The following is a 27,610-nucleotide window of genomic DNA, read 5'->3' as shown; positions in this document are numbered from 1 at the left end:
GGGAGGGGGGAGGGGAGTGAAAGCTGGGGAGAGAAAAAGAGAAGAAGAAAAAAAATTGGAAGGAAATGTTAAACACAGATAACAGAGCAGGAGAGAGAGAGAGGTGAAACAGGAGAAAGAGCAGAAGGAAAAAGCGCCAGACTTGCATTTTAAAATATTTTTACCACTGCCAGATTCCTTTTGCTCTATCTCTCAACCACTCCATCCTTCCATGTTTTACTTATTTTTTTTCTCTCCCTTCTCTCTCTGCCTCTCTCCTCGTGGTAACTGACGCCAGCTCATTGCTGTTTGGTTTAGCCTTTTTCAATGTCTTATTTTTAGTTTTTGTCAGTGGTCAGTGTTTGTGTCCCTTGTGAATTTCCGCTTCGAACCTGCATCATCAAGACGCCCATTCTAGCATGTTCCTTCGCGTAAGCAAAACAGTGTGTTTGATTTGTTCGTTCTTCCCCCTCGTAAACTTGCACGCAATCCCATAAACACACACATTTTGAAGCCACAGTGGTACAGTCATTGTGTTTCTTAATCTTCCAGTAAAGCAACATGTCAGAGCCAGTATGGACCATAAAAGGGAAACAAAACATTATTCCTTATGAAGCATGAGATGCGCTCGTATCAGAGTCAAACAATAAATCCAACTGTGTCTTTTCCTTTTTTATATCAATGTCTAGTGCTGATTATTATTATAAATGATGTTGTCATTATTATTATGACTATTACTATTATTGTTGTTGTCCTCTGTGTAAAGAATGTGTTTTGTACATTGTCATTAAAAAGTCCTGCTGGACAGTGACATACAGTTTTGAAAGTGGCCTTAATTTTATATATGTGGGGACAGTGAATGGGGAAGGGGGTTATGTATTCTTGAAACTTGATTGTTTTTTTTTACCTTGAATCCATCTCAAATGAAAATAAATTGACGATCTGAAAATGACTCCTTTTTGTCATTGTACTTGTTTACAGTTTTCAAATCATGGTGCTACATTACTAGTCAGGGGTTATAAGTAGTTTAACGACAATGATAATGATACTAGTGATGATGATAATAATGATAATGATCTAGTTTTTCTCAATGAGATTGTGTGTGTGTGTCCTTACTCACTTATACTTTTAAGCTTTTCTTACAAAATAAAGTAATTTCAAAAGGCTTTCTGTGCTTTGATTTTCACTTTGTAAACCATTTCCTTAATCCTTCTCTCTTTCTGCCATCTTTCTCTTAAAGGTCCCATATTGTAGAAAAGTGAGATTCCCATGTCTGTTGATTATAAAGGAGGTCGAGGTGTTAAATAAATACTGTGAAAAAGCATCATAACGCTCAATCTGAGAAATGCGGAAAAATGAAAAACCGCACTCGTATTCCATGTATTAAAAAACTGCCTTCAAACGAGCTGCCGGGACGAATGTAATTTTGTGATGTCACAGTTATACAGTCACTGCCCTCGGCCATCCGCCCTAGCACGCCAGCTGCGTAATCATTGGATGTCAGGAAGCTAATATATCATTGCACAACCTTCCCAAGGATAGTAATGTTCGGCTCATTTCAGCGCCGAGTGAACATCGTCATTTGCATTTACTGGTGAGTTTAACAAGTTACAGTAGTAGGCTACAAGGTTGAGGTTGGCCTGGTGCGTCACTCAGACATCAGACAGCCAATCAGAGGAGAGGCTCAGGGACCGACACAAAACTCCCTGTTCTTGCTTGAGCTTCAGAGAGAAGTGGGAGAGAGGAGTTGTAAAACTACAGTATATTGAGATGCTTTTTGGTTCTTAAAACCACAAATATGTCTCATTACAGATATCAAAACTTCAAACAAAACTGCAGCAAAGTGTAAAATATGGGACCTTTAACTGCTGGTGTCATTTGCTTCCTTTAATGCAGTAATATTTAAACTTAGGACTAACTGCTCTCAAATAATCAGCTCTCACCTAGACTCTTCTCCTTTACCACTCATATTGATCACATCACTCCTCAATCTGGTCTTCCCCAGTCTTCCTGGACCTCCAGCTTTCTTGCTCCCCGACCGCACCACTCTGTGTTACTGGGGCTCGGAAACTGGCAGGCCAGAAACTGGGTCGGAAAACACGGACTGGATCCAAAGCTTAAGTAGAAACAGGGATGAAGACGATTGTGTAAAGCCATTGCTGCACAGCAGGAAAACATATCTCAGCTATACGGCTAAGGAGTGAAAGTGTGTGTGTGTGTGTTCTTGTGTGTCCATACTTATGAGGACCAGAGAGAAGGACGATGAGGGAAAATCATGCAAAGCGAGGACACCTTTTCTTCGAGGGTGAGAGTTTGGGATTTAGGATTTAGATAAACAGTGGAGAGATTTTAGATATCATCATGGGGTCAGTGGCTGAATGTGGTCAATGCAGGTCCTCACAAGTATGGTAATACAAACATGCTCTCATGCATGTTTTGCACAGCTATAAATGCTTTTATTTGTGCATTATGCACCGTGTATGTGTTCACTCCCATCCACCATGAGCCAATAAAAGCTAGAACAGAAAACCTAGGCGTCTCCCCACTCCTTAATGATCCCACTAATGAACAACTGCCATACAGACATTAGGCCCACTGTAAAGATGACTGACTGCGAGAGAAAGCGAGTGGGTGGGGGTCAGCGTCTCTATGATATGTTATGATTACTGCAATGGGACTTTATGCAATTAAAATGATGAGGTATTTTCCTATTGTGCCGAAAAGATTTAGGGCGCCCATTTGTCTCCACTTTGCTGCAGTGTTTTGAAGAGCAGGGGGTTGGGGAGAGGAGTCACGAGGATTTTTCGGGGGGGTGGGGGTGGGGGGGCGAGTGGAGGGAGGAGGAGTAGATGAAGGAGGAGTGAGGAGGGTTAAGTCACATTTGGAGGCCAGAGATGGAGCAGAATTCCATGAGCAACATCTGGAATTCCAACTGCATCATGTGGGCCAGACAAACAGCAGGACATGGCAATGAGCGGGTGGGGGATGGGAGTCGGTTTGGATCTGTTTAATTGGCTTTTCAACTATATATCGAGGGTCCCAATGAAAAGGATGCGTAAAGAAAGAACCGTGAGTTTTCTCTGTCCTCGGCAGCTTTCAGTGCGCGTCTGTGTGTGTGTGCACGATGTTTTTCCTCGCTCCACTCGTTTCTGTGACCTGCACACAAGTCAGAAATTTAGCTGTGGGTCACAACTTGATGTTTTCTGTCTCCCACAGCTGATTCTGCAGAGTGAAAAAAAAAAAGAAAGAAAAAAAAGAATCGCCTCAGCATAATTCCTCCCCACAGTCCTCTCTTTTCTCTTCTCTGTGTGTAACTGGAGAGCTTTTCTTCACTGTCTGCGAAATGACTCACTTCTTTTTTTTTTTTTTTTTTACAAAGTCCAACAAAGGACTACACCACCATGTTCCAGCCTCTTCCAGCCATCTCCACTCCTCTGGCTCTCACATTTCACCCAGATAACTGAAATGGTCATTTTCTAGTCCTGATTTCCAGTGCTACTTTTGTGTATCCTCTTGTTTACAAAGTCTGGGATACAAACATACACTCACATCAGCTATTCTCAACATTTTTATCTCTCTAAGTTAAATTCTACTCACCAAACATCATTAGCTAGCTCCTTTTATGTTTCTTGTCTTTTCTCTGTGCTGGACACTTCCTGTGCCTGTTTCAGTTGGTATGTGTGTAGCCTGCAGGCTGATGAATGGAAACTTCCCAATAGGGGAAGTCCTGCTCTTGGCTATTGTGTCTCGTAATGGCCAAAACGAATATAATACAGTAATTGCAGGACCAACCTCAGAGAGAAGACCGAGTAACCTTCCCATAAAAAAGAAAAAAAGGGAAAGAAAAAGAGAATGATGAACAGTTGGTGTTGCGCTCTGCCTGGTAACAAGGATGTGGGATGGTGGAAAGCTGCATTTCTTAGGGGGAACTGGTGAGCGGCTATATAGGTTACACATGGTTTTCATTTGCATCAGTTAAAGCTCTGCCACATCCTGCACCGAGCACTGATACAACAAACAGGAGCAGAGGGTTTTGCCATCGTCCCGTGTTCTCTTACTCTCACACAACTTAAAAAGACATGCAGAGGTTAAGGATGTGCGGGGCCGGAGCTCGCTGCGGTGTTCAGCTCCTCCGCCGAGGAGAGGAGGTGATGTCATTGCCTTTTGTTTGTTTGTGGCCAAAATGTTTCCAGGACAAACGTGAGGGACTGGAATGAAATCATCTGGCAAAAAGAGGATTGACATTTATTAATGTAGCACCATCAGGCCATATTTTCAACTTATATAAATAAGCATGTCTGCTGACTTATCACTTCTTAAAGGGCTTACCCATCAATTTAATATTACATGTGAGAGACAGATTTAAAAAAAGAACATTCACAGTTGATGCAGCACAAGCCAAGATATCCCGATTTACAAACTCCAAAAGTGGTGGATCCACTTCCCATAATGCAATTTGATTTAGTCTTTTAGTTAAACCTACTTACGCCTGGTAAATGCAAGTGTCTTTCAAACCAACCCCCTTGGACTGTGAAAAGTTTTGTAGTCTCCTCCCCGAGCTGGAACGACGCCTCTCCGGGCTGCATGTAGGTGAACATACACAGCAGTCAGTCACAGACGTTTGGACGGCGGTTTCACATTCACATTTGTTCATTTTCGAACCCACCTCCCAACAGGACTTGAATCAACCGATGAGCAGTTCCAAACAACGCTTCGTCGGGATTTGGATGGTGTGTGCGCGCCGGCTCCTCTGCGACCTATACATTCAGTGAAAACTTGTATATACTGGGGATCAATTTAGAAACTGATGTGCAGAAACAATACAGTAGGGACAGCGAACAGAGTGACTGACTGGATGTGATGTGTCACAGCAGATAAAGCACAACAGTAGCCTGTTAATCATCGCTCCATTCAATGCAAGTATGCCAGTAAACCAGCGTGTGCAGTACCAGGACGCTGAAACTGGCTGATAAATGAAAACACAGCCATTGTTAAAGTTATTAGTAACTGTGCTTCCTGCTGACATGTTTAATGCTGTGAAAATGTCTATCAGGCCTCAGTCGGGGTTTGCCCTCTATTCATGCTCAGTTTTAAGACTTGTTGACCTTTAAACAAAGTCCTACACCCTCTGGGAGGGTGCAACAGTATTTCTGAGCTGTGGCAACCTCTCTCGCTCTTTCTCTCTCTCTCTCTCACACAGTTTATTTGTGGTATACACAGCCAGTGGAAGCAGGGGGATCAATAACTAATACTTTTTCCGTTATGTCTGCATCTTATTATTCCATTTAGCTACACATGGAGATATGCATGGAAAATACCCCCCCCCCCCCCCCTGGCTAAAAAAATTTTTTTGACACCCCCCAACGCCCAATCTGTTTTCTCCGTTTCATCATGTTTTTCACCTCGTCTGCTTTGTGATCTTTGTTTTCTTAGCCATGCAGTCTTGTCTGTCTCTGCCCCCACCGTGCTGAATCTGCTTAAAGCTATCAGTTTAAAGCTGCATGCCTGTTTTTGAAACGCTCAACACAATGCCTGCTCTTTGAATTGGGTGTGGTGCAGTGGGAGCAGTCTCGTCTCTTTTAAATGTCTGGGAGGGGTATTGTGTGGGTGAAAAAAAATTCAGGTGCAGGGAAGTTGAACAATCAACATTTCAACCTCCTTAGCTCGTTTTTTCTTCTTCTTTTTTTTTTAAAACCCTCAAAAGTCTCCTAAGCCCTGCAGGAAAACACCTCCATCGTAGTAGATGCTGATTCAGGTTCTACAAGCCCAGCTACCCTCGTCCTGACCCAGCCATATCCGCAAGGAAACCCCCCTGCTCTGCTCCAGGCCCAGACAGGCTAGTGGGCACATTTCATCAGCCATCTAAATATATGTACAGTCACTGTCTGAACTCTTGAGACCACAAGAGAGAAGCTGCAAGAGCCCAAAAATCCTTATTCTTCCTCCTCACCCTCCCCACATCTCCTGCAGCTTGTTAATGAAGTATCACACAACCTCATGCATGGTTTTTCTCTTTCTTTCACCGCCTCTTCCATCGCAACAGGCCACATCTGGTTTCCATAAGCACATACATGTCATCACAAAGAAGAGGGGGGGGGGCTGAGAGAGGAGGGGGAAGGGTGTGTATATATCAAGGGAAGTTTAAGGAGTGCTAAGACTGACTGTCAAGATATCGTTGTCTTTCATCATCTCTCCAAACTCTTCTCACATATGTTTTCATGACACAGCCCAGCTTCCCTTCACTGAAGAATAAAAGGAAATCCATGAGAGCGAGTATGCATGTGTGTGTGTGAGAGAGAGAGAGAGAGAGAGAGAGGGGGAAACCATGGGTAAATGGGATACAGACAGAGCAAGAAAAACTCCAAGTCAGAGGAGAAGAAGAGGAAAGTCAGTGAGACACAGAGATCAGAAAGGCCACATCAGAGGTTGTCTTTGAAAGTGGAGCTTCGAGGGCCTCTATGGTGAGTTCCTAAGCTGTGGACACAAAGACCTATGTGGTTACACAGAGGAGGGGAGGTGGAGGCGAGGGGGGGTGCTGCTTACAAAGCAAAAACATATGGTTTTTACTGCCCACTCCTCAGCATAAGAGGGTCCTTGCTCAGCTGACTGGTTGGTCATGGAGGCCGACACCACAGACCTGAGCTCTGCACCAGACACAGGTGGTCCCGCAGCTGTCACCGGTGGTTCCGTCAAAGACCCACAACTGTAGAAACATTGTTTTGAGTCATCTCTACATCTGTGCACACAGTGCTGTCCAGCTGTTTCACTTCAGATTTGCTGGGCTCACAGATCTTTTCCAAGTGTGGCATTTGACGGAGCTGGGTAGGTTCAGGACTGCCTTCCCTGGTCACGAGCTGAACTCAGAGAACTCAGGTCATCCCGGGGGTAAAGCTGCAGTAAGCAGTTCAGATGTTGTTGGCCCAAAATAGAAGAAAGATAACTGTTAGAATTTTTAGGACTTCAGCTAGTTAGCAGGAAAATCCTTGTAGTAAATCTTCATTCCTTATTGGTGGGACTAGTTGCGTATTAAAGTGTCCTCACTTGATTTCTTGGGAAGATGGGAACCTACACTCTGTTGCAGACACTGTATGATCATCACCTGCTGAATGACTGAACTGTATTTCCCACAATAGCTACAAGTCCTTAAAATGGTGACATCAGTGGGGTAGTTGGTCTGTTAAGCTCTTTGGACTGAAACCAGATATTTCCTTATCCTTATCTAGACTTCTTCTGAAGGGAGGGTGGCCACTGGTCGAGCAGCTGCAACATCATATCTCAAAAACAAACAAGTGGATTTTCATAAATAAATAACTTCTTATGTTTCTTGGGATCTCTGACCTTTCCTCTAACATTACCCTTAAAGGGTCTAAGTTTTCTCTGCAGCCGAACAGGGTTTCTTACTGGGAGTGGGTGGTGATTGTTGCTTGACGTTGTTTGTAATACAAGAGGTTATAACACGCCCTCTGAGCAGCGCTACGTCTTCAGAGGAGCTTGGAGGCTACGGCGAGTCGCTATCAGAAAGTGGCGAGACGCACAGGGCTAGCTGGTTAGCATGCTAACTTCAGTAGAAGAAAAGACACACAAGAGTTAACATTGATGTTGCTTTCCACCACTGGAGACAGCTGTTGGTTGAGTCAAGAGATGAAGTTTCGATCCTGAACTTGCAATGTTTCTTCTAGACTGGTTGACATTTGCGCTTATTACTGGAATTGAAACAGAAATTTCTTATACTATTTAATACTGGAAAAAAGTAAAATTACTACTGTCACACATGACCAGTCAACACTTGTCTCCATATTGTTCATCATGACAAAACTAACCTCTCGACCGTGTGCAATTCATCAGCAATATGAAAGGCAAATGACAATATAGCAGTTTTCAAAGATTAGGTTGTGACACTACAAAACCTACTTTCAAAATAAAAGCCCCATAATGCAATAGAGGACACAATTTCCCTTTTTTCCTTAACCCTAACTCTCCATCTACCACATTTTGTGACGATTCACTGATTTATGGAACAATTTGCACCAGGATCATGCACATTTGGAACTAGCGATCCCCCCTATTAAGTGACGTCTATATAGTTTTACACACGTGGTTCAACATTGATAGGAAACATATCCTGCAGGTTTTGTAATGATTGGACAAACAGTTTCTGGTTTACAGCTTGATTTGTGTTATGCCACGCCCTTCTTTTTTTTGCATTCGTAGAGTCCCCTAGTTGTAGATTTGAATGAAACCTTCAGGGTATGTTTCTAGTATTTATAGTGGACACATCTCAACAGTTGTTGACTTTGGTCTGTTTATGTTTTGAGCCACGCACTTTTAAAGTTCAAATCTTGAAAAACCAAATAAGATATCAACAAGCTCTATACAAGTTTGAATCAGCTCAATCCAGTAATGATCTACAGACAATTTGGTAGAAATTGATCCAAGGTTTAGGAGGAGATGTCAAAAAAGGTTGTTTTTTTTAAAATTCAAAATGGAGGAAAATCCATCTTGGCAGACTTTAAGATTTCAGGAGGCTTTTTAGAAGAGAACATTGAGCTGAGACAAAGTTCAAGTCAGTCGGACTTTCGGTGTGTCATTTTTGGGCCTTAATTAAAGCACCACCATCTCAACAATCGGGCTCATGTTTCTTTTGGGGGGGAGGGGGTCTATTCCTAAAGATGGACTGCAAATATCTACCAAGATTTATGATGATTGGACAAATACTTAATGAGTTATGGCCAGTTTCCTGCTAAGCCCAGTCCCTCTTGAAGGTTACTGGAAAAAATCTTGAAAACTAACGATATCATCAATCTTTCTGCACCTTTTAATAAGCTTGGCCCGATGATGACAAGAAGAACATTTGATAGCAATGGGACCTTGGGTTTAGGACAAAAAATTCTAAATTGTGAAAGATCCAACATGGCAGACTTTTATGGTCCAAGGGACTTTTCTGTAGAGGACACAGAGCTGGATCTGTGTGTCAAATTTAATGTCAATCGAACAAACGAAGATAAGGGCGAGCCACAATTGGGCTCATTTCTTGGGAAGCACTTGCACATAATTTCCAGTTATACGGCCAAGTTTTTGCTCATTCCAGCTCATCTGCAATTTCAGCCAATTTAATAATGATAATAATAATAATCCAACACAAAAACAATAGGTTTCTGCCCATAAACCGGGCCAAACACTGAGGGGTTCTGCCCTTTCTGGGTTGGAAACCTAATCACCTCACTCTGCAGTTACCCTCAGTTCTACAGAACGTTTTAGCATCTTTCAACTTATTGTTTTGGTTTTACGTTCTGAAACTTTACTGTTTTGGTTCACTCCTACTGCTCTAATCAACATCATTTCCTGTTGAAGCAAACAGCTATTTTCAGCAAAAACCTACCTACCCAGGATCAAAAGTTAGCAACTAGCTTTTTGAACATTTTGAACACATTTTCCTCAGGAGCTGTTGGAGATTATTAAATGCACGTTCATCTAATCTCACATTCAAGAGAGACATTTTAACTAACTTTTTTAAAAAGTATGCTGTTTTTACACACATCATTTCAGGTGTGGTTGGGTGTAATGTGTAAAGTTGCACTGGGCCTTTAAACCTTTGGTATCTAATGACATTTTCTTTAAGAAAACTGATCGACTCAAAATCATAGGCTTTTTTGATGAGAGTCAGTATCTTGCCTTCCCTCCTTTTACTTTAACACACCATCCTAAATTGTTAACAGGAGCAATCCTTTCTAACTTTGTATTTGGCAAAAATATCACTTTGCCCTCAAGTTCAACTTATCTTCAAAACCGCCAGCTGCCTGGTACAAACCAACTCACAGATGCTCCGACACACATGCACGCCCACATACATGCTTATCTCGTTGAAAAACTATCTTCAGCATGACAGATAAAGTCATTAGAGGTGGAGGACAAAGTCTTTTTCAAGTGCTCTCGTTCCAACTCGGCTGCCCCACTTAGAAATGTGTTCTTGTGCTGCCAGAAAGATGCCAGGGGTAAGGATTCACTGGTCCTCGCAGAGTCCAGACACACTGAGTTGCATCAGGGCAGAAAAATGTTATGCTCAGCGACCATAGGGCTGTAATTACATAGGAGCACTGCTGAGCTCTGCAGGATGAACGTCAAGACTTGAAGAGATGGAACAAGGCAACACAAGTGGGAAGAGGGCAAATGCATGATTAACAACGGACTAAAAGAAGGAATGGGTGGGCAACGCAGAGAGAGATGGTAAAGAGGGTAAACACTCCCAACTTGGGAGGAAACCACAAAGTTAACTGTTAAGTGAAAGAAAATGCCGTTGTCATTACTTTGACACGGCAACGAGGGAAAGGGGCATCTGCCAAAATAGAGACTAATGAAGTTTCTGGCATGTTGTATGTGTAAAATATTCTGTCATTTTCTGAGTTTAACTTGGACTGCATAAAATCAAATGTCATGACTGAGCTGAGCCACAATGTGGTGTGACTGACACCTTGTGGAGTCTAAGTGCAACCACTGATTTAACTTGCAGAATGTGTACTTAGCTTGAACTAAGCTATTCCCAGCATCTGTTTATGCAAAGAGTTTACACGTTTTGAACCGACATCACCGAGAGCAATGGAAAAAAAAAAAATTTCAGTACAAACTCCATCAGCAGGGAGAATGGAAAAAGAAACATCGCAATAATTTCAAACTTCAATTTTTTATTATTTGTACATTCACCACTGATAGGCGTACTCAAAGAAGAAATAAAAAAAAAAAAAAAAAAACGAAAACAAACCTTTGTACTAAATGATAAAATAACGATTAAAAAACAATATTAAAACCATTGGTGAGAAAACTCATAATGCAACCTCCCCTCTTGGGCCTGTATCGACACTACAGGGTAAGAGAATTGGAGGAAGAGGAGGAAAGGAGGGAGGAAGAAGAAAATCAATTATAAGGACATAATCATAACTTGTGTCAGGTGCGACAGACATATATTCTCTCCCGCAGAGACATCTCTTGAACTAAACAGAGGGAGAGACAAACACTGCATTGCCTTAGTAGTTATTCCACATCTGTCCAAAAATACCCCAGAGCTGCCTCATTTAAAGACATGATTTTGATTACTCTTATATGTCTGTACAAAATGCCAAACACACTTATTCCAATATTTTCAGATTTATGCCAGCCTCTGCACAAAGGGCCGAGTTTTCTCTCTGGGCAGGACCGGCAAGGAGAACCTTGGACTACATGCAGCAACAAAAGGAATCCTCATCCAAACTGCGGAGCTGTTAAACACTGAGGCGATGGCAATTGATTGCAAATCATAATTGGCACCTACACTTTAGGGCAAGTGGGGAACATTGGGGGAATTAATCAAAATTTTACCCAGTGTGCCATACTGCTATGCCGTCAAAGCAAAAACCAAAGATAAAGAGAGGCAAATGTATAAAGAAAAATATATCGAACCTTGACAGGAACAAGACGTACAGCACTCTGGGAAACAACACTGCAAAAAAATCATGGTCCCCTTTAAGCATGACTGTGTGTAGGTGTAGATGTGCTTTAAAAAAGGTGACAATTTGAGAGATGGTGACGACATCAGTTGGTCCTCTGTTGGGTCTTAGTTGTAACAAAGTACATGTAGTGAAAGGCAAATGGAAGAGGGTGGTCTCTAGGACAGTTCCGTCAGTTGATTTGCCATTAACGTCGCCTTTCTCGCGGGTCGCTGCGGCTGCGTGAGCGTCGCCCCCCGCCTGCCCCGCTGCCCCCCGGCCTACGGTAGCCATCCCTGCGTTTGTCATTTTCCCTCTCCCTTTCCCTCTCCCTGTCTCTGTCTCTGTCTCTACCTCGGTCTCTGTCTCTATCCCTCTCTCTGTCTCTGTCCTTGTCCTTCTCACCCTCACTCCGGTCTCCTGTTGTGCCACCTCCAGCTTTCATCCTCTCCTTGCGCTCCTCTTCCCTTTTTTTCTCCTCCTCCTCCTCTTGCTCCTTCCTCCGTTTCTCACGCTCCTTCATCCGCTCTGCTCTGGCAGCTTCTCGCTGAACAAACTAAAATGAAGACGATGCACAGAGTAAGACTTGAATTCTTTACTTGAATTAGATATATAGGGTTACGCATTAAAAGCAGCAAGCAAAGAGTATAACCTGCTCTGTGTCTCACCTGTTCCTCTGTAAGTGGAAGCCAGTATATGCAAGGAGCTGCTTTAGTTTTGCGGAACAGGTCATCAAGCAGCTTTGCAGGTGGATCCTCGGCTGCTTTCTCTGCCGGGGGAAAACAGACAAAATATAAAACACAAGTCTATTTTAATTCTAATGTAAATACCAGTCTAATCCCATGTCGGCATGTCTTACCCTTCTTTTCAGTCTTCTTCTCCTTGCTCTTTCCCCTCTCCTTACGCCGTCTCTCTCGAGAGCGCGACCTCCGAGGACCTCCCTCTTTCTCTTCTCCAGGTTTCCCAAACTCTCTGACCTTGTCACGATCCCACTCCCGCTCAGCTCGAGCTCTCTCCCGACGCTCCATTTCACGCTCACGCTCAGCCCACTGGTCTCGCTCCGGGAGGAGAGAGGGAAGGCCTGGTGTTCGACCACGGCCGGAGCCAGGACCCTGCTCCTCAGCTCCGGGTCTGTCAGCTGCACCCAAGCCTTTGTGGAAGTCCAGCTACAAAGGAGAGGTATTGTGAGGCTACAGATATTCTCATGCTCCAGATGACTGAGCATTGTGGACACAAGAGACAAACACAGACAGATAACAATAAGGCCTTACCTCATCTTGCTGGCAGAAGTCCACGCTAAGGACTTTTGGGTTGCTCTGAGGCCATTTCACTCCATGAAGAGCTTCCCGTGTGGCAACGGCCTCCTCTGAGCAGGAGTACTAAACACAGAGAGAAAAGACGATAGCTCCATGAAACAGAGGAAAAACATTCCACAGGCCAGAAGAACTGGTTCAGAGCTACAGTCAAAGAAAACACATGCTGGTAGTAACTTACAGTGACGTAGCAGTGAGACTTGATTTTGTCAATCCAGAAGCCCTCCTCCACCAGGGATCCAGTTCGGCTGAGCAGCTCCTTAAGCTGCCCCAAAGTGAACGGCCTCACCTAAACAAAATGTTACAGAGCAGTTACACAACAAATAACAGCGTGAGCAAAAATACCAAGCATATACACATAATGCATATTTGAATATATGATGTATATTACCCAAATCAAAGACTACAAATATAAACAATTTCTATGTATATTTCTTAAGGAAGTGACCGCGGTGGTAGCTGATGACGACACAGTGAGGTCCTAAGACCCAATAGGTGACTTAAGAGATACCATAAAGCTTTGTGGTGCTACAGAGACGCCCCGGCATATATTCTCCACTCATATTCCCCAGACATAAAGGAACATGTTTGTTTGGTACAAGACCCAACAAAAATCACATCATCCTCATTTTAAATCTTTTTTCCGTGAAAATGAAATGCAAAAACGACCGTTGCTGAACTGAAATCGCAATATAATTTTTTTTTTTTGCATATCATGCAGTCTTACAACATATGCAATACCATAAACAGTATTATCTGTGTAGTCCCAGCCTGACCCATGTCTAGTTTGTACACTCTTATTAGCAAAGTTCATTGCATGTAACATTCAGGTAGCAGCTTTTCACTTTTAGCCGGCTGTTACTTTTACCATTTAGAATGACAACGACAGGTCATATGATCCAATGATTAATTTGATACTGGATAAATGTTATCAAACCCCAGTCCTGTTTAGGAAAGCAGCAGTTAAGTGTCATCTCACCAGGTTGCAGACGTGAACAATGTTGGAGACTTTGCCACGAGGCGGTGAAGGCTGCCGTGCCGTGCGAACAGGGTCATCGATTGTGATAGAAACACCCGTTTTCTGTTGGCTGATGGAGCGTCTAATGAGGGTGTCGCTGGGGGTCACTAGGATACATAGAGTGGAAAAAGTCAACATTACAGTCCTCATAATGTAAAGACACCTCCACTTTCATTTGTGTTATTGATTAACTTTTGGAAATAATAAATAAAATAAACAAAACAAAAAACAAATCAAGTCCTATCTGTTACCTATAGCTTTGAAGAAAACTGGATTTTATTGCAGCATGTGAAGTTTTATATATTGACCACTGTTATTTAAAAAATACAATTGTAAAAGTCAATTCAATCAGATCAACACTTCAGGAATTCATTTTGATGGATCTAACTACAGTTATATTGTGATGATTTTTATTACCAGTGTTGATTTCTACATCATGGCTGGTATGTGATGGTGATTGGGTTTCCACTGCTCCAGGAAACGAGGTTTCCATTTTCTCTTCATGCGTGCTTTCTCCGTCTCCTCGTAGATCTTCCTCCTCCAGCTCCTCATGTCTGCTCCTCTTCGCCTCTTTCTGTCCATTCTCCTGGCTCTCCGAGTGCACCACCTGCAATAGAAGAAAAGGATCAGTATAAGCAACTCTCAATAAAAAGTTAACATACGCCTTTCCTGAAGGGCACCTCATATTTCAAAATAAAGACAGTTCCTAATCTGTCGCTTAAAAAGGAAGTTGTCGACAGACCTGTGTGACAGTGCGACGGATCTGAAGGTCCTGGTCGGAGCGCTCCCTCTCTTCATCCTCAATCCCAGAGAGGACAGCTTCCTCCGGGTGCAGATCCACTATTGCCTCCTGGCCGAGAGACGGCCGGATGTCTGGGATCAGAGACTGAACGCAAAGAACACGGATGAAGCACGTGGCCTGCTACATTCAACACAGAGGACACAGGCTGTGCAACATGAAATCAGTCCGACTATACTGCAAGTACCTTGAGAGAGTCTGTGGTGATGCTGATGGAAGGTTTCTTGGCAGTGACAGCTGTGCTGGATCCCCACCTCCTCTTGCGACCGGCTGCAGCCCCAGACTCCTGCTCACTCTCTGCACTGACCGGGGACAATTTGTTGCCTAGAAAGACAAGGAGGAAAAATACAAGAAACAATATTAATTACCAGGCACATGGTATATCCAGTATAAGCATACTATTTTCAAAAGGTCAAGTTTGAACAAATGTTTTGAACAAATTCCAACTGGCACGTAATTATTTTTGAACCAATTTAGCTGCAACAAAAGGCACAAAACCAAAACTATTGATCAGTTACACATGCTGGTAAAGAAGAGGGCAAGTTGGTAGAGTGTACTCACTGCTAAGAGAGATCTTACGAGCTGCGAAGGCCTTCGGTGTCTGAAACACAAGACAAAAACAACCCAAGATACATGGGAGAGGTGAGAGCCAGACACCGACAGCAGGAGTAGAGACAAATGGTCATGGACAGGTTGGAGGAAAGGTGGAACAATAACAGGAAGGGGGACAAGTAGGGACTGAGAGTGAATGATAGAAACTGCTGTGCAGAGTCTTTTTCTAATTCAGGTCTACTGTTGGCACCAGATTGTACTGTTGAGTGTTTAAGTTAATCGTGTGCCATTCAAAATAATTTGATGATCTACATGTATACATTCCTGAATATAACTTGCTTTAAAGAGTAAACTGTAGTCGCAGTCTCTATCAATCAAACAATTATCTGGTGGAAATACTGCAGTTTAAATCCCAAAGCTAAAATGTTATTTTAAAACGTTGTGTGTGAATAGACACATTAAATCCAATAATAATAATGTGTTCACTGAAATAGAAGTAATAGAAAACCACAGTAACCAATATAATAAACATCTCCAAAAAAAAGTTGCTTCTCCCAGCAAAGACTACAGAGAGTACGAATGGAAACTAAGCATTTTCAAAATAACTGTATGAAATTTTAACATTGGGTAAACATCTATTTATTCCCTGGTACCACTGACACCTGATCCTTACTGGTTTGGATATGGCCCAATCACGACTGCATGTACTGTATCTAGGCAACAAGGGTCCAATCAAAGGTGGCTGAGATGTTTGGATGGAAATCTGAAAGCTGGTTGGCTGGCAGGATGGGTTCAATAGTTCGTTTGGGTGGGGGCTTGGACGTGCTTTTGGCCAAAGCAGTCATCCTCAGGTGTTTTGGCATTAGTCCTTTTAAAGATGTAGAAGCAGAAGCCGATGACGAGAGCTGTCAATAGTCACTGTGCACACAAGTCCAGAAGTCTGATCTTAATGTTCAGTTGTATTGGCAACGGCTGTTGTAGAAAGGGGGCTAAATGGTAAGTCCTTCTTCAGTTCACATAAAAATGGTCAAGCCCATTGTGTTTGGATAAAAGATTTGGCCGCTTTGAAAACTCATGTCATATCCAAGAAGGGCATTTGCTGGAGAAATATGAATCCCATTCCAAGAGATCAACAAAATCCAAAATGTCCGTTGTATGCATGTTACAGTTCCCCAACCATGTTAAATGAAATGTCCATTATGTCCCAAATTTCCTTGCGGGTGGCTTAAAAATGTCTCACGGTGAATCAATCTGAAAACTACTCAGTTGTTTCACAGCAGCCTTGACTTGATGTGAGCACACTTGCATGGCTGTCTCTTCTCCAGTTTGACTTTAAGGTTGCGAGGTCACATAGCGGATAAAAGAATAAGAGAGGTGGGCCTCATTGACTAGCCAACCCCTTCTTTGAATCTTCTGGTCCGATCAATAGCTCTTGCCAGCCATATCCATGAAAATGAGGCAGCCTTTGTTGCCAGCAGTGTCCCTCTGCAGTGCAGCCGCGGGGGCTTAGCTGTGGTCAGCTCTGGATTCTTGGGGACAGTGGAACAGGTGCAGCAGTAGCAGTAGTAGTAGTAGTAGAAGTAGAAGTGGTAGTAGTTCAGAGGTAGTATGCAGGTAACCAATAGGGGCAATGGAAGAGGCATGAGCACCTTTATAACAAAGCAATCATTTGGGGTTTAAACATCAGCCACAGTGAGAAAATGCCCTTGCTGTTTCTGCCTATGACAGTGGCAACAAAGGTTTCACAAACAGCCAACTTAAAAAATGTAACTTCCTACACACATTCTAACACTTGTGAAAAGGGCTCATTAAGCCATCTAATTGAAATATATCTAATTGTAAAGCAAAGATTTCCAACAAAGAATATAGACATAATCAAATGACCAATAGAGTATTGTATTCAAGTTAATAAAATATATGTGCCAATCAAAAGAGATGCAGCTATATAGGCTCAAATGGGTCCATCCATCCAAGTCCTCTGACAGCTTTGAGGACCAAGATTATTCATGATTGTTCAGATGCCTTACCTCCTCGCTGGTCTCTGGAAGCTTCTCTGGCTCTGCCATAGCAGTTTCTTTCTCCTGCCTGTGTAGTGTGAAAAATACATATCAGCAGGAAAAGAGGTAATCGTTACAGCGGAGAACAGAGGAAAAATCTAATTTACTATCTACTTACTTAATTTACCTACAATAATTATTGGATTCAATAAATTCATAATTTCATAGAAGCAACAAAACAGATAAACTTTTAACATGTCAATAGCACTTCAAATAAAACTTAAAATCAGATTTAGGGAAAATTATGAGAGCAGCAATAACAACTCTTAAAATATGGATATGTAATCCAAATATTTTGGTATGTGTTGGTAATTTGTCAGCAATTATGTGAAGTAGACATAATTTGTAGTTAAATTGAAATAAATGCACAGCACTATGTTTCATTTAAGCAGCATTTTACATTTATGTAAGAAGTCATGCAGCCCTGAATACAGATAGCAACTTCCTTATAAAAGACGAGGAAGAAAAATAACGTATTAAAAATCTCAGATGCTGAAACCACTCCACTGAAACACAACCAGCAGCCAGGTAAATGGTAAAACAACTGCGCCTTTAACGCATCACGCGGCCGAACACAGTCACTGTCATTTCTCAAATGCGTTTCTCTTAATTTTTTCACAGAGCTGAGGAGAGGAGAGGAGGAGAGGAGTCCGGGAATGCACAGCCGCCGCAGTCCTCCTTCACACCGTACCTAACGCTCAACAACAGCTACACAATACCTGACAAATGAGCGCGCGCCTCACGTTGTCATGCCATCCTCATGCGCGCGCACACGCAAACACGTCCACTCATTCCACACACAATAATAATAATAATAATAATAATAATAAAAAAAAAAAATTAACTTCGGGGAAACTTCACGGCAAAGAGACGAAGTGTGCTCGGTTAAAACGCAGCACAGAGGCTGCCACTGCTGCTAAAACGACTGCGTCGCAACGAGCCACCTTCTCTTCCCTCCCTCCTGTCGTCCTCTCACCAGAGACTACTCTTCTCTGAACACATTCATGTCCGCACTCCGCTGTCAACCACAACCTGCGATGGTCAGAGCCTCGCCTGCTGTTTTAACTGAGCCGCTGTATGGAGAAACCATGGGCCGGCATCGGCAGCTAAAACCATCGACGGAGCACAGCCATGTTGCAACGAGTGAAAAAAAAAGAAGAAGAAGAAGAAGAAAAAAAAAAAAAAAAAAAAAAAAGATCATGTATTAAAAGGACCCGCATCTTCTCAGCCACACCGGCTTCAAGGCAGCCTCATCAATCGCCTGATGGGAAATTCAATACCAGCATCTCTTATGATCACATCGCTGTATTGCATTCATAAAGAATACTTATGGCGTCGGATCTTATGATCTGATGGCAACGATCAAGCAACATTTACCAAACAATGACCACAAAATTACCATAACATTCAACACCGTGGAGCGCTTTCAGGTGAACAAGATAAATATAAAAACGACTCTCCTTCCAATTTGTGTTTTTTTAACAATGCTTCTACATATATATATATATAGCCTTGCTCAGAAAAGTATTTTTTCACCACATTACACCTGTATCCTTTGGGAGCACCAGAGCTGTTCAGTGGCAGTGTGGTCTGGAGACTATTAAAGTGAAGCCATGTAATCAACGCTTATTGATTTTCTGGGGGCTCTGATAAGCCTGATGTTTAGAGTCACTGTCCAGTTGTAAAATTAATTCTCACAAGCTATAACTTCTGCAGAATAAAGTGGTAATTTTATCTGTCAATGTGGACTAGATTCTGTGTACGTCAACTCTAGAATTGGGAAAACATCCAGCTGAATATTCACATCACTTATTCACACACCCGCCTCTTAACTGTGACACTTATCGGACCTCATCTGTAAAGTTAAGACCTTAACTCACCTGCAAACTAGGCTTCATTACAGTCAAATTATCATTTAGACCAGGCTCATTACAGACTGGTCTTATCTGCTTCTGTAAAGTGCAATTTGCTTATCACTTTCAGACTTATGAGGTCACTCGTGGAAGTGTCTACACTTGCACATCCACTGAGTGTTTTCATTGACATTGATTTAAACAGTTTTTTGTGCTTTCATCAACTTATGTTTATAAGAAAATTGTCAAAGGAGGAACAGAAAATTTCATATTTAGAGTACTGCATCTTGAAAAGAAGACTTGGAAGCAAAATGAAATGTTAAGTTTCCTTCGCTTGAAGGAATCATTAAGAACAACCTTTTCCTCTGATCTGTCAGATACAGAGTGCCCAGGATGGGTGTGAAAGTACTGTCAACCAAATGACTTTTGGCAAAACTAAACCACCTTTCATAAAACTGGTTCACAAACATGAAGTCATTGAAGCACAATCTCTGCCTGTTAATAACTTTTGTAGTACTGACATGTCAGGACTCGCTGTTGAACAGCTGCAGAGCAGAGTCTTAACTATCACTACCCACCCTGTTGCAGACTGAAATGCTGCAAGGACACAGACTCATTCACTTGTCTGTGTAATAGGGATGGGCATTTTCAGTAATTTAATATTCGAGTACTCTCATTACCTTATGTCCAACTTTAAACACAAGCGGACACGGACCTCCCTGACCAAGCCTACAGTTTGGCTGTCGGAGAATAAGATATGCAAGTTTAACTTATCTTGCACTGCACATTATTATCTATTTTCAAAAAAGTATTTCTAGACAGCACTTTTCCTGGTCACGGCTGCCATGGCGAACATAATGCCAACTGAGTTGAACTATTGTGGCCAAAAACAACACGTGCACGAGTAGTGAAACGCTATTCGAATAATGACGTCAACAACGAGTACTTGAACCCATCCCTAGTGTGTAACTCTGACACAGACACAGACACACACACACACACACAATGTATAGGACATGTTTCAGAATACGAGGATTGAAAACCAGACCTTTGTTTGTCCTTTTCCTCCTCTGCTTCGCTGTGCTTTCTTTTTCTTTGTGTCCCCTCTCGGGTTGGAGCTTCAATGAAAGGTGTCTGGGGATTTAAAAGTGCAGGAAATGGAATAAGATGTAAACGATGTCCTGTATGTCAAAGTCACTGAGGTAGTTAAGGTAACACCACTAGAGGGAAAATAAAAGGCAGATAAAAGCCGTCGTGACATTTGTCTGTAGCATAACTTGATTTAAGGAAAACCTGTTTTTTAAGGAACTGAGGTTTTTAGGTAAGATTTGAATTCACATGTTTGTCACAGGTGTTAAAAAAATCTGTAGGTGTGTGACTTTATAAGCAATTGACCTTGGTGTGACTATCTCCATCAGCAGTTTTGTTACTCTTCTCTCCAGACATCTCTCTTTTGCGAGCAGAGGCTTTTGGGATTTCCTTTAAACCCTCAGCCTGAGTGTCTCCTGTCACCCTGTGCTGCGGTGAGGAATCTCTTCCAGGTTTCCCGTCCTACAAGAGACAGACAGCAGAGCAACATTTTAATGCACTAAACAAAAAAAGAAAAACATACAAAACTTGATTTTGATTTTCCAACGATAATACAACCTTAATATAAACAGAGCTACTGAAAACAAATGCTGAAACCACCCGCTTTTCAGTTAAATTTTAAGGGCAGATACGGCATCATCTGACTTATACATGTAACCACGTCTTTGCAGTGTGTTTATGGTATTCTACATAAACTCTTGTTAGTGATCCTCGCGCTGTCAACACACCTTCATAGGTGTCTTTACATTAAAAGCCAGTGAGTGTTGAGTATCTAACTAAAGAAATAGATATAACACATAGGATACTGCCCTTGAAACGGCTAGTGCAAAGGTTTAAATGCAGGAGACATGCAGGGGTCACAACCAATAGCACAGCCCCTGAGCCAGCCCAACACTAGTCTACAGAATAGGATGCCCTCATACCAAATATCTTCACTACCACACAATGCCAATTAATGTTGCCAATACACCATTTCAGTAACCTCAGATACGCTGAGGTGAAATTATTGCAAATCCCAGTAGAATAGTTGTGCGCACCTTCACCTGTTTTGAGGCCAGGTGCCGGTTGGAACTACATATTGTGGTAAAAATATTGTTTCACTTTTTACCGAAATGACTGCAAATCACATCTTCCCTTGAAATGCACCGTAAACGTCAGTAAACAATAACAAGACATTCTCTCCTTTCCTTGTCAGAAAACTCCCTGCCCAATCAGAGTTGAATGCTCTGCCGAGAACTTAACACACCAGAAAACTACAAATTTGGTGAGAGCCAAGACACAGCCGGCTTCTTTGTAGCCATGTCTGAAAACCAGTTATGCACCAATATTTGTCTCACAGCAAATGAAGGTAGCAGAAAGCAATGGGACAGCGCCTGCTGTGATAATGCCATGAAAGTAACAAATAGGTAAATGAGGCGATAGTATGCATAGCACACTGCCACGGTAAAATCAGCAATCCATAACAGTTTTATGACCATTTGCTATGAATAAACAAAGCCACATCCCTGTAACACCTTTAAACTGTCGATTCCTGTTGCATGAAAAATTTGCATGCTGTGCCTACATCATTAAGGCTGCTAATCCAAACTGCATGGAAATTCAGCACAGATCCATCTGCTGGAAACTCCAACATGGATCTAGGCAATGTCCTGGGCATTACTTGTTATACCTTCATTACACTCATGTGATCTGAATTCAATTTATTATGCCAGTTTCAAAAACAAATCAGTTTCAAGGTGTGAGCTATGTGCTTTCTATTTGAACTTAATTTAGGCCAATAGTATAGCTTTGGTCTCACTTTATATGAATAAAAGTTTTTATTTCTGCTTATCAGTGTAAGAAATGTATCTAATAAGATTCACTGAAAGAAACTGTATGTCAAGGACAGTCAGAGGTTCCTTCTTGACAACTTACTTACCTTTCTACCTCTGGAGGTGGAGGAAGTCTCCTCTTGAGAAGACGTGGATGACCTCGAGGACCGAGATGATGATGAGGACCCAGAGTCCGATTCTGAGGAAGAGGAATCATTAGATGATGACCGCTGTCTCGTTTGTTTCACTTCCTTCTTTGCATCTCTTCCCTTCCGCTGTGAGGCATCCACTGGACTTGAAGGGCGCTTGCTTTCATCCACTTCTTTTGCCTTTTTGGTGGATTCCTTGGCAGCCTGTTCAGTCTTCACTGAATCTGCCTGTTCTTTGTCCTCTGATACGAGACTTGTGGCCCTTTCTTTTGTGGAACTCTGGCTCAATGTGGTGCCAGCAGTTGTCCCCTTCTTAGACTGGATCCCAACCGATCCCGGTGGCCCGGCAACAACCTCGTGTTTTGTCTGCTTCTGTGGATCTTCCTGTTCAGCAGAGGGCTCGTGTCCTTCCTGCTGTCGTTCCCCAAAACTGGTGGGGGAGAAGACAGGTGAGGCCCGAGGCTGGGGGGTATCAGAGAAGGTACGGGGCCGCTTGATAACCATGGAAGTGGAGGAAGATTGGGGCTGAATCGGAGAGTCCCTTAAGAACCGGAACTTCTTAAATGAGGACTGTGGTGACAGAGGTGTTGGTGACATCGATGCACCGGACTCTGCTGCTTGGGTTTCACTCCGGGACATTGGAGCATGGACATCTTCCTGCTCTCCTGCATCAGTCGATGATTTTCTAGCTGGTCCTGTGGAGAGGGGGGGAGGAGTGGGCAGGGGGGTGAGACCAATCTCCCGGCCACGTTTGGATGGAGGGAGGTGACTCTCCCTCTCCTTTTCAGCCATCCTAGCTCTCTCTTTCTCCTGTTCCAAGGCCCTCTCCTGCTCCTCCTTCTCTTTCTGTATGGCTTTCTCTTTGTCTAATCTTTCGCGTTCGAGAGCCCTTTCCCTCTCTTCCTCCTGAGCTCTCTCTTTCTCCTTTCTCTCCCTTTCGAGTTTCTCCTGCTCTAGAGCTTTCTCCCTCTCTAGCCTTTCTTTCTTCTCCTTTTCAGCTCTTTCCTTCTCCATCCTCTCCTTTTCCAGAGCTGCCTCCCTCTCAGCCTTCTCTTTTTCCTCCCTTTCTCGTTCCAGGGCCTTTTCCTTCTCTATCCTCTCTCGTTCTAATTCTTTCTCTCTTTCAATTCTCTCCTTTTCCTTCCTCTCAAGCTCCAACCTTTCCTGCTCTAGAGCTCTCTCTCTCTCCAACTTTTCTTGCTGTAGAGCCTTTTCTCTTTCTATTCTCTCTCGCTCCAGGGCTTTCTCTCGCTCAATTCTCTCCCGCTCTAAGGCCTTCTCTCTCTCAATCCTCTCCCGTTCTACAGTTTTCTCTCTCTCTATCCTCTCTTGCTCCAAGGCTCTCTCCCTCTCTAGTTCCAGGGCTTTCTCTCTCGCTATCCTCTCTTGCTCTAAGGCTCTCTCCCTTTCTAACCTTTCTTGCTCCAAGGCCTTCTCTCTTTCAATCCTCTCCTTTCTCTCAGCCTCCAAAGCTCTCTCTCTCTCTAACCTCTCTTGCTCAAGAGCCCTCTCTCTCTCCTCCCTTTCCCTCTCCAAAGCCTTGGCTCTTTCTAGCTCCAGCGCTCTCTCCATTTCTTCTCTCTCTCGTTTCTCCCTCTCCTCTCTTTCTCTCTGTAAACGTTCTTGCTCCAGAGCCCTCTGTCTTTCGATCTCCTTCTGCCTCTCCAGCTCCAGGGCCCTCTCTCGTGCTAAGGCTTGCTCTCGCTCCTCTCTCTCTTTAGCCAAAGCAAGTTCCCTCTCCTGCCTCTCTCGCTCTAGAGCAAGCTCCCTCTCCTGCCTCTCTCGCTCCAGAGCAAGCTCCCTCTCCAGAGCAAGCTCCCTCTCCTGCCTCTCTCGCTCTAGAGCAAGTTCTCTCTCCCGCTGTAAAGCTTTTTCTCGTTCTTCTCTTTCTAAGGCCTGCTGTCGCTCAATTCGCTCTTTCTCCAGAGCTCTCTGCTTTTCCTCTCTCTCTAGTGCAAGAGCTCTTTCACGCTCTACCTCCATTGCTCGTTCTTGCTCAAGTTTTCTCTGCTTCTCTTGCCTTTCCAGCTCAAACGCCTTTTCTCTTTCTATCTCAGAGTCCCTCTCTCTGTCCCTCTCTTCTGTTGCAGTGGCCTTGAGCACACTCACGGGTACTTGAATATGGGCCAACTGTGCTCCTGTGACACCCTGGTTGGTGCCTGGAATCATGGGAAATGGCACATGGCCTGCAGTGTTGGCTGTGTGAGTGATGGCAGATACCAGACCCTCTGGAGGCCCTCTGCCGGGGAACGATGCAGCTGAAGGCGAACTGCTATCCTGTCTATCGCCTTCCCCATCGCCGCCGTGCCAACCTGCTCCAGAGAAAGCACCTTCCGACTCCATTTTACGTGCCAGAAGGGTCAGTGGTCCGGGCTTGCGTTCGGCATGTCCACTCCTCTGTGGCTCTGGGCTGCTACTGCGGCTGCCGCTGCTGGAGGAACCAGAGCTGGAGCTACTGGGTGAGCGCCTAGCTGGGGCTACATCTGGACTAGGGGGGCTCTGTTTAGGGGTGTCAGGTAAGGGGAATGACAACTCTGGAGGCGGGGAGGGGGGAGGTGTTGGCTGGCGTAGCTGAGGAGACAAAAGGGAAGGGATGTGTTGCTGCTGGGGTTGACAGGATGCTCCGGACCTCTCTCTGGTCGTGGGTACTCTAGCTGGCTCTCTGAGGCTTCTCCTCCGAGCACCGCTGTCCCAGTCATCATCGTCACCATCCTCCTCTCCATCCTCGCTATCCTCATCGTCGCTGTCAGCTGGAACTTCGCTGGATGCAGAACCCCTCTCAGGAACACGCATGGCCACAGAGCCAGACGCTGGAGGACCAGACATGTGAGCCTCCTGGTTCCTGTTACTCTCTCCCTCATTCCCTCCAGCAAACATTCCCTCTCCACCAGAGGGGCCTGGTGGCTTTTGCTGCTCAGCCAATGCAGGTGTAACATCCTGATGAGAACAGAAAGGAAACTGAGACTTATCTTGTCATAGCACTATGTCAGTTTTCTACCATGTGAATGATCCAACACAATTCTTACCAAAGAGCAACATCTTTTACAGCACAGAGAATCTCAAGATAGAAGGATTATAAATTGTGATGTGAAAATTGCAATGGATAAAATAAACCACATGACATCCTACCTGGGCTTGAGGAGGACATGAAGTACTATTGTTAACTTCTGCGTGGTCCTCTTGCTCTGTTAACAAAAATCGAGTAAACAAAATCACAAAAATGTTTTGTATAATGACCAAGGATAAGCACATTAACTTAGTTATATGCAGTAGAGGGTTTAAACAACACCTACCATTTGTTTCATATGCTTCACGAGCCTCTCTCTCCAGACGCTGCCTCAGGAGCTCCTGTTGTTTAGCCAGATACTGCTTGATAAAGCTGTTCTGGCTCATTTCCTCACCAATCTAAAGACATAGAGACCATTAAAGATAGGCTGCAAGTCTTGAAGGCCGATTATTAATTCTTTTAAATGACATTTACGAGAATTGTGTTAATGCATATTTTGTCATTTACGTGTAGGAGGTCATTTTATGTGGCTTCTGCCTTTGAAATGAAAATAAAAGCATCTTGGGAACACTTACCTGAGAGTTTGGCTGCAGTCCAACGTGAGCTGTGGAGGTCCTCTGCAGGTTCTCCAACATAAGAGCCTGTTATTAAGACAAGAGACTCTATTTATTCAATGTAAATAATAGGTAAGTATCCTTCATAGTTGGCACTGGTGCTTTTGCATGTTAATATCGAGGTCATTTATGTCAGCCCAGTTATTGTGTACTGCACTGTAATTATTTTATTATGACAACATTCCCATCTTTTGCAAAGTCATGTGAGTCTCTGTGGGCTTTGGCATCAGCATTGAAGGGACAAACACCATTCAGCATCACTGCCTCTTTGCCTTTAATACAACTTAAAGTAGAGAGCAACCAGTAACTTGTGGAGAGGAGGAGGAGGGTGACATATAACAAATTTCCCTGGTCAGATGCAAACAAATTACATGGTAAAAGCCATAAGTTTCAATCAGACCCTAAAGTGCAAGGCCAGATAGAAAGCAAAGCAGATTGAGAATAATGAGAGTAGAGTTGCAAGCAGACCCTACTTGATTCAACTGTGTATAAATTCTACACATTTTGCAGTCATGCAGCATCTGTCCTATTCTGCTGCTTATAGTATTTCACCCTGCACCCCACACACTTGGATATAACCAAAGAAGTAAAGCAAACAACACGTGACTATATTAGGTTAAATCTCCATTTTCATATTGTTTCACTTTGTATGTTGTTTCTATATACAATATCCACTCCTGCCAGAGCTTCCCATTGCCATGTACATTTTTTCCTTGGACAGTGGTTTGCCTTTGGAGCATGTGGGCCTCAACTGTATACAACTGTGCAACCAGAACTTCCCAATTTTAACAGGGACCTTGATCGTGCTTAAACTGGGAACATGCGATGTAGAAACAATTCATGTGCCTTTAAATAAATAACTGTTCAGATTTCACAAGTAAAACAGGGGTGACATAGCGCTATATTGGGATAAGAAACGTTTAACGTGGAGAAGCAAAAATAAACACCACTTGCTGCCTCCATGGCGCAATTCAGCGGACAAATGGTAATCAGCCTACCAAGTTAGAAAAGAAAAGAATGGCCCAACTTTCATGGCGGGGTAGATAAGGTTGAATACCCGTGGCAGTGTAAACAAACTGGCTCATACAGGACCTACGGCAGCTCGCGGGCATGGTATATATTTTGGAGTAAAACTATTCCTAAATTTGTCGGAACGCAGCAAAATGTGTCGATTAAAATTAATTGCACTATTGTTAATTAGACACTCGATGTTAGCTGTTAAACGCTAGCTAAATAACATCTAAATAACGTCAACCTCCCGGCTAAACTCGTGCAGGCTAATAGTGCTTGGGACAGACACCGTTAACGAGAACATACACAGCAGCAAGCCAGTCGCTGAGGCCACCGCTCAACTCACAGCGTTAGCCAGGGGAGCTAACGAGCTAACAGGACAACATAACCCTACCACACACTTTGAAATTAGCTACTAAGTTGTCTGAAGTCCCGCTCTTGCTGCGGTTGCCATATCTCTACACGGCGAACACACTGATCAAACACAGCGTAGAGTAATCAACGCATTTTTCAGCTGACTCGTGGTCATCAACCTCGATAACTCTCCTGCTCAGCAGTAACGATACTCAGTTGTCGGCCCTCAAGAGAGCATCAGCCCGTCTCACCGTTAACGTTAGCTCACACTAACCGTGGTCCCATATTTGAAGCAGAACTCACCCCCTTGAGTCTTTTAATGAGAGCATTCTTCTGTCCACTTTTCGAAAGTCCCCTCTCCTCAAGAGCAGCTTTTAAATCTGCTACTCGAAGAGACTGGAGCGGTCTCCCGTCCAGCGTAACGTCTTCGAGGTCCGCCATTTTCCGTTCCTCTAGTCAGTTCCCAGCGACAGCGAAGAGCAACGCCTTCCCCCACGCCGCGTCATCGTTGACGACTTCCCCCTAATCAAATATCAAATAAATACAAA

The 27,610-nt window shown here is 43.4% G+C and overlaps 1 protein-coding gene across 1 annotated transcript; it reads right to left on the bottom strand.

Annotated features, from left to right (window-relative positions):
- Positions 1–10,712: 10,712 nt before the first annotated feature.
- LOC111223791 (apoptotic chromatin condensation inducer in the nucleus-like) lies at positions 10,713–27,503 on the bottom strand. Its single transcript, XM_022748064.1, has 18 exons — positions 27,366–27,503; positions 25,659–25,724; positions 25,370–25,481; positions 25,206–25,261; positions 22,035–25,013; positions 20,423–20,578; positions 20,076–20,161; positions 17,145–17,202; positions 15,127–15,166; positions 14,753–14,889; positions 14,509–14,652; positions 14,184–14,373; positions 13,728–13,873; positions 12,930–13,037; positions 12,707–12,814; positions 12,295–12,601; positions 12,104–12,204; positions 10,713–11,991 (listed from the first exon to the last, which is right to left on the bottom strand). Exons 1-18 carry the CDS (start codon positions 27,501–27,503, stop codon positions 11,644–11,646), a joined length of 5,280 nt encoding a protein of 1,759 aa, XP_022603785.1. The 3' UTR covers positions 10,713–11,643.
- Positions 27,504–27,610: the final 107 nt, after the last annotated feature.

This window comes from Seriola dumerili, unplaced genomic scaffold, assembly GCF_002260705.1.
Source record: "Seriola dumerili isolate Sdu_G_001 unplaced genomic scaffold, Sdu_1.0 BDQW01000116.1, whole genome shotgun sequence".
NCBI classification, from domain to species: domain Eukaryota; kingdom Metazoa; phylum Chordata; class Actinopteri; order Carangiformes; family Carangidae; genus Seriola; species Seriola dumerili.
This window is presented reverse-complemented; position numbering and strand designations above follow the sequence as displayed.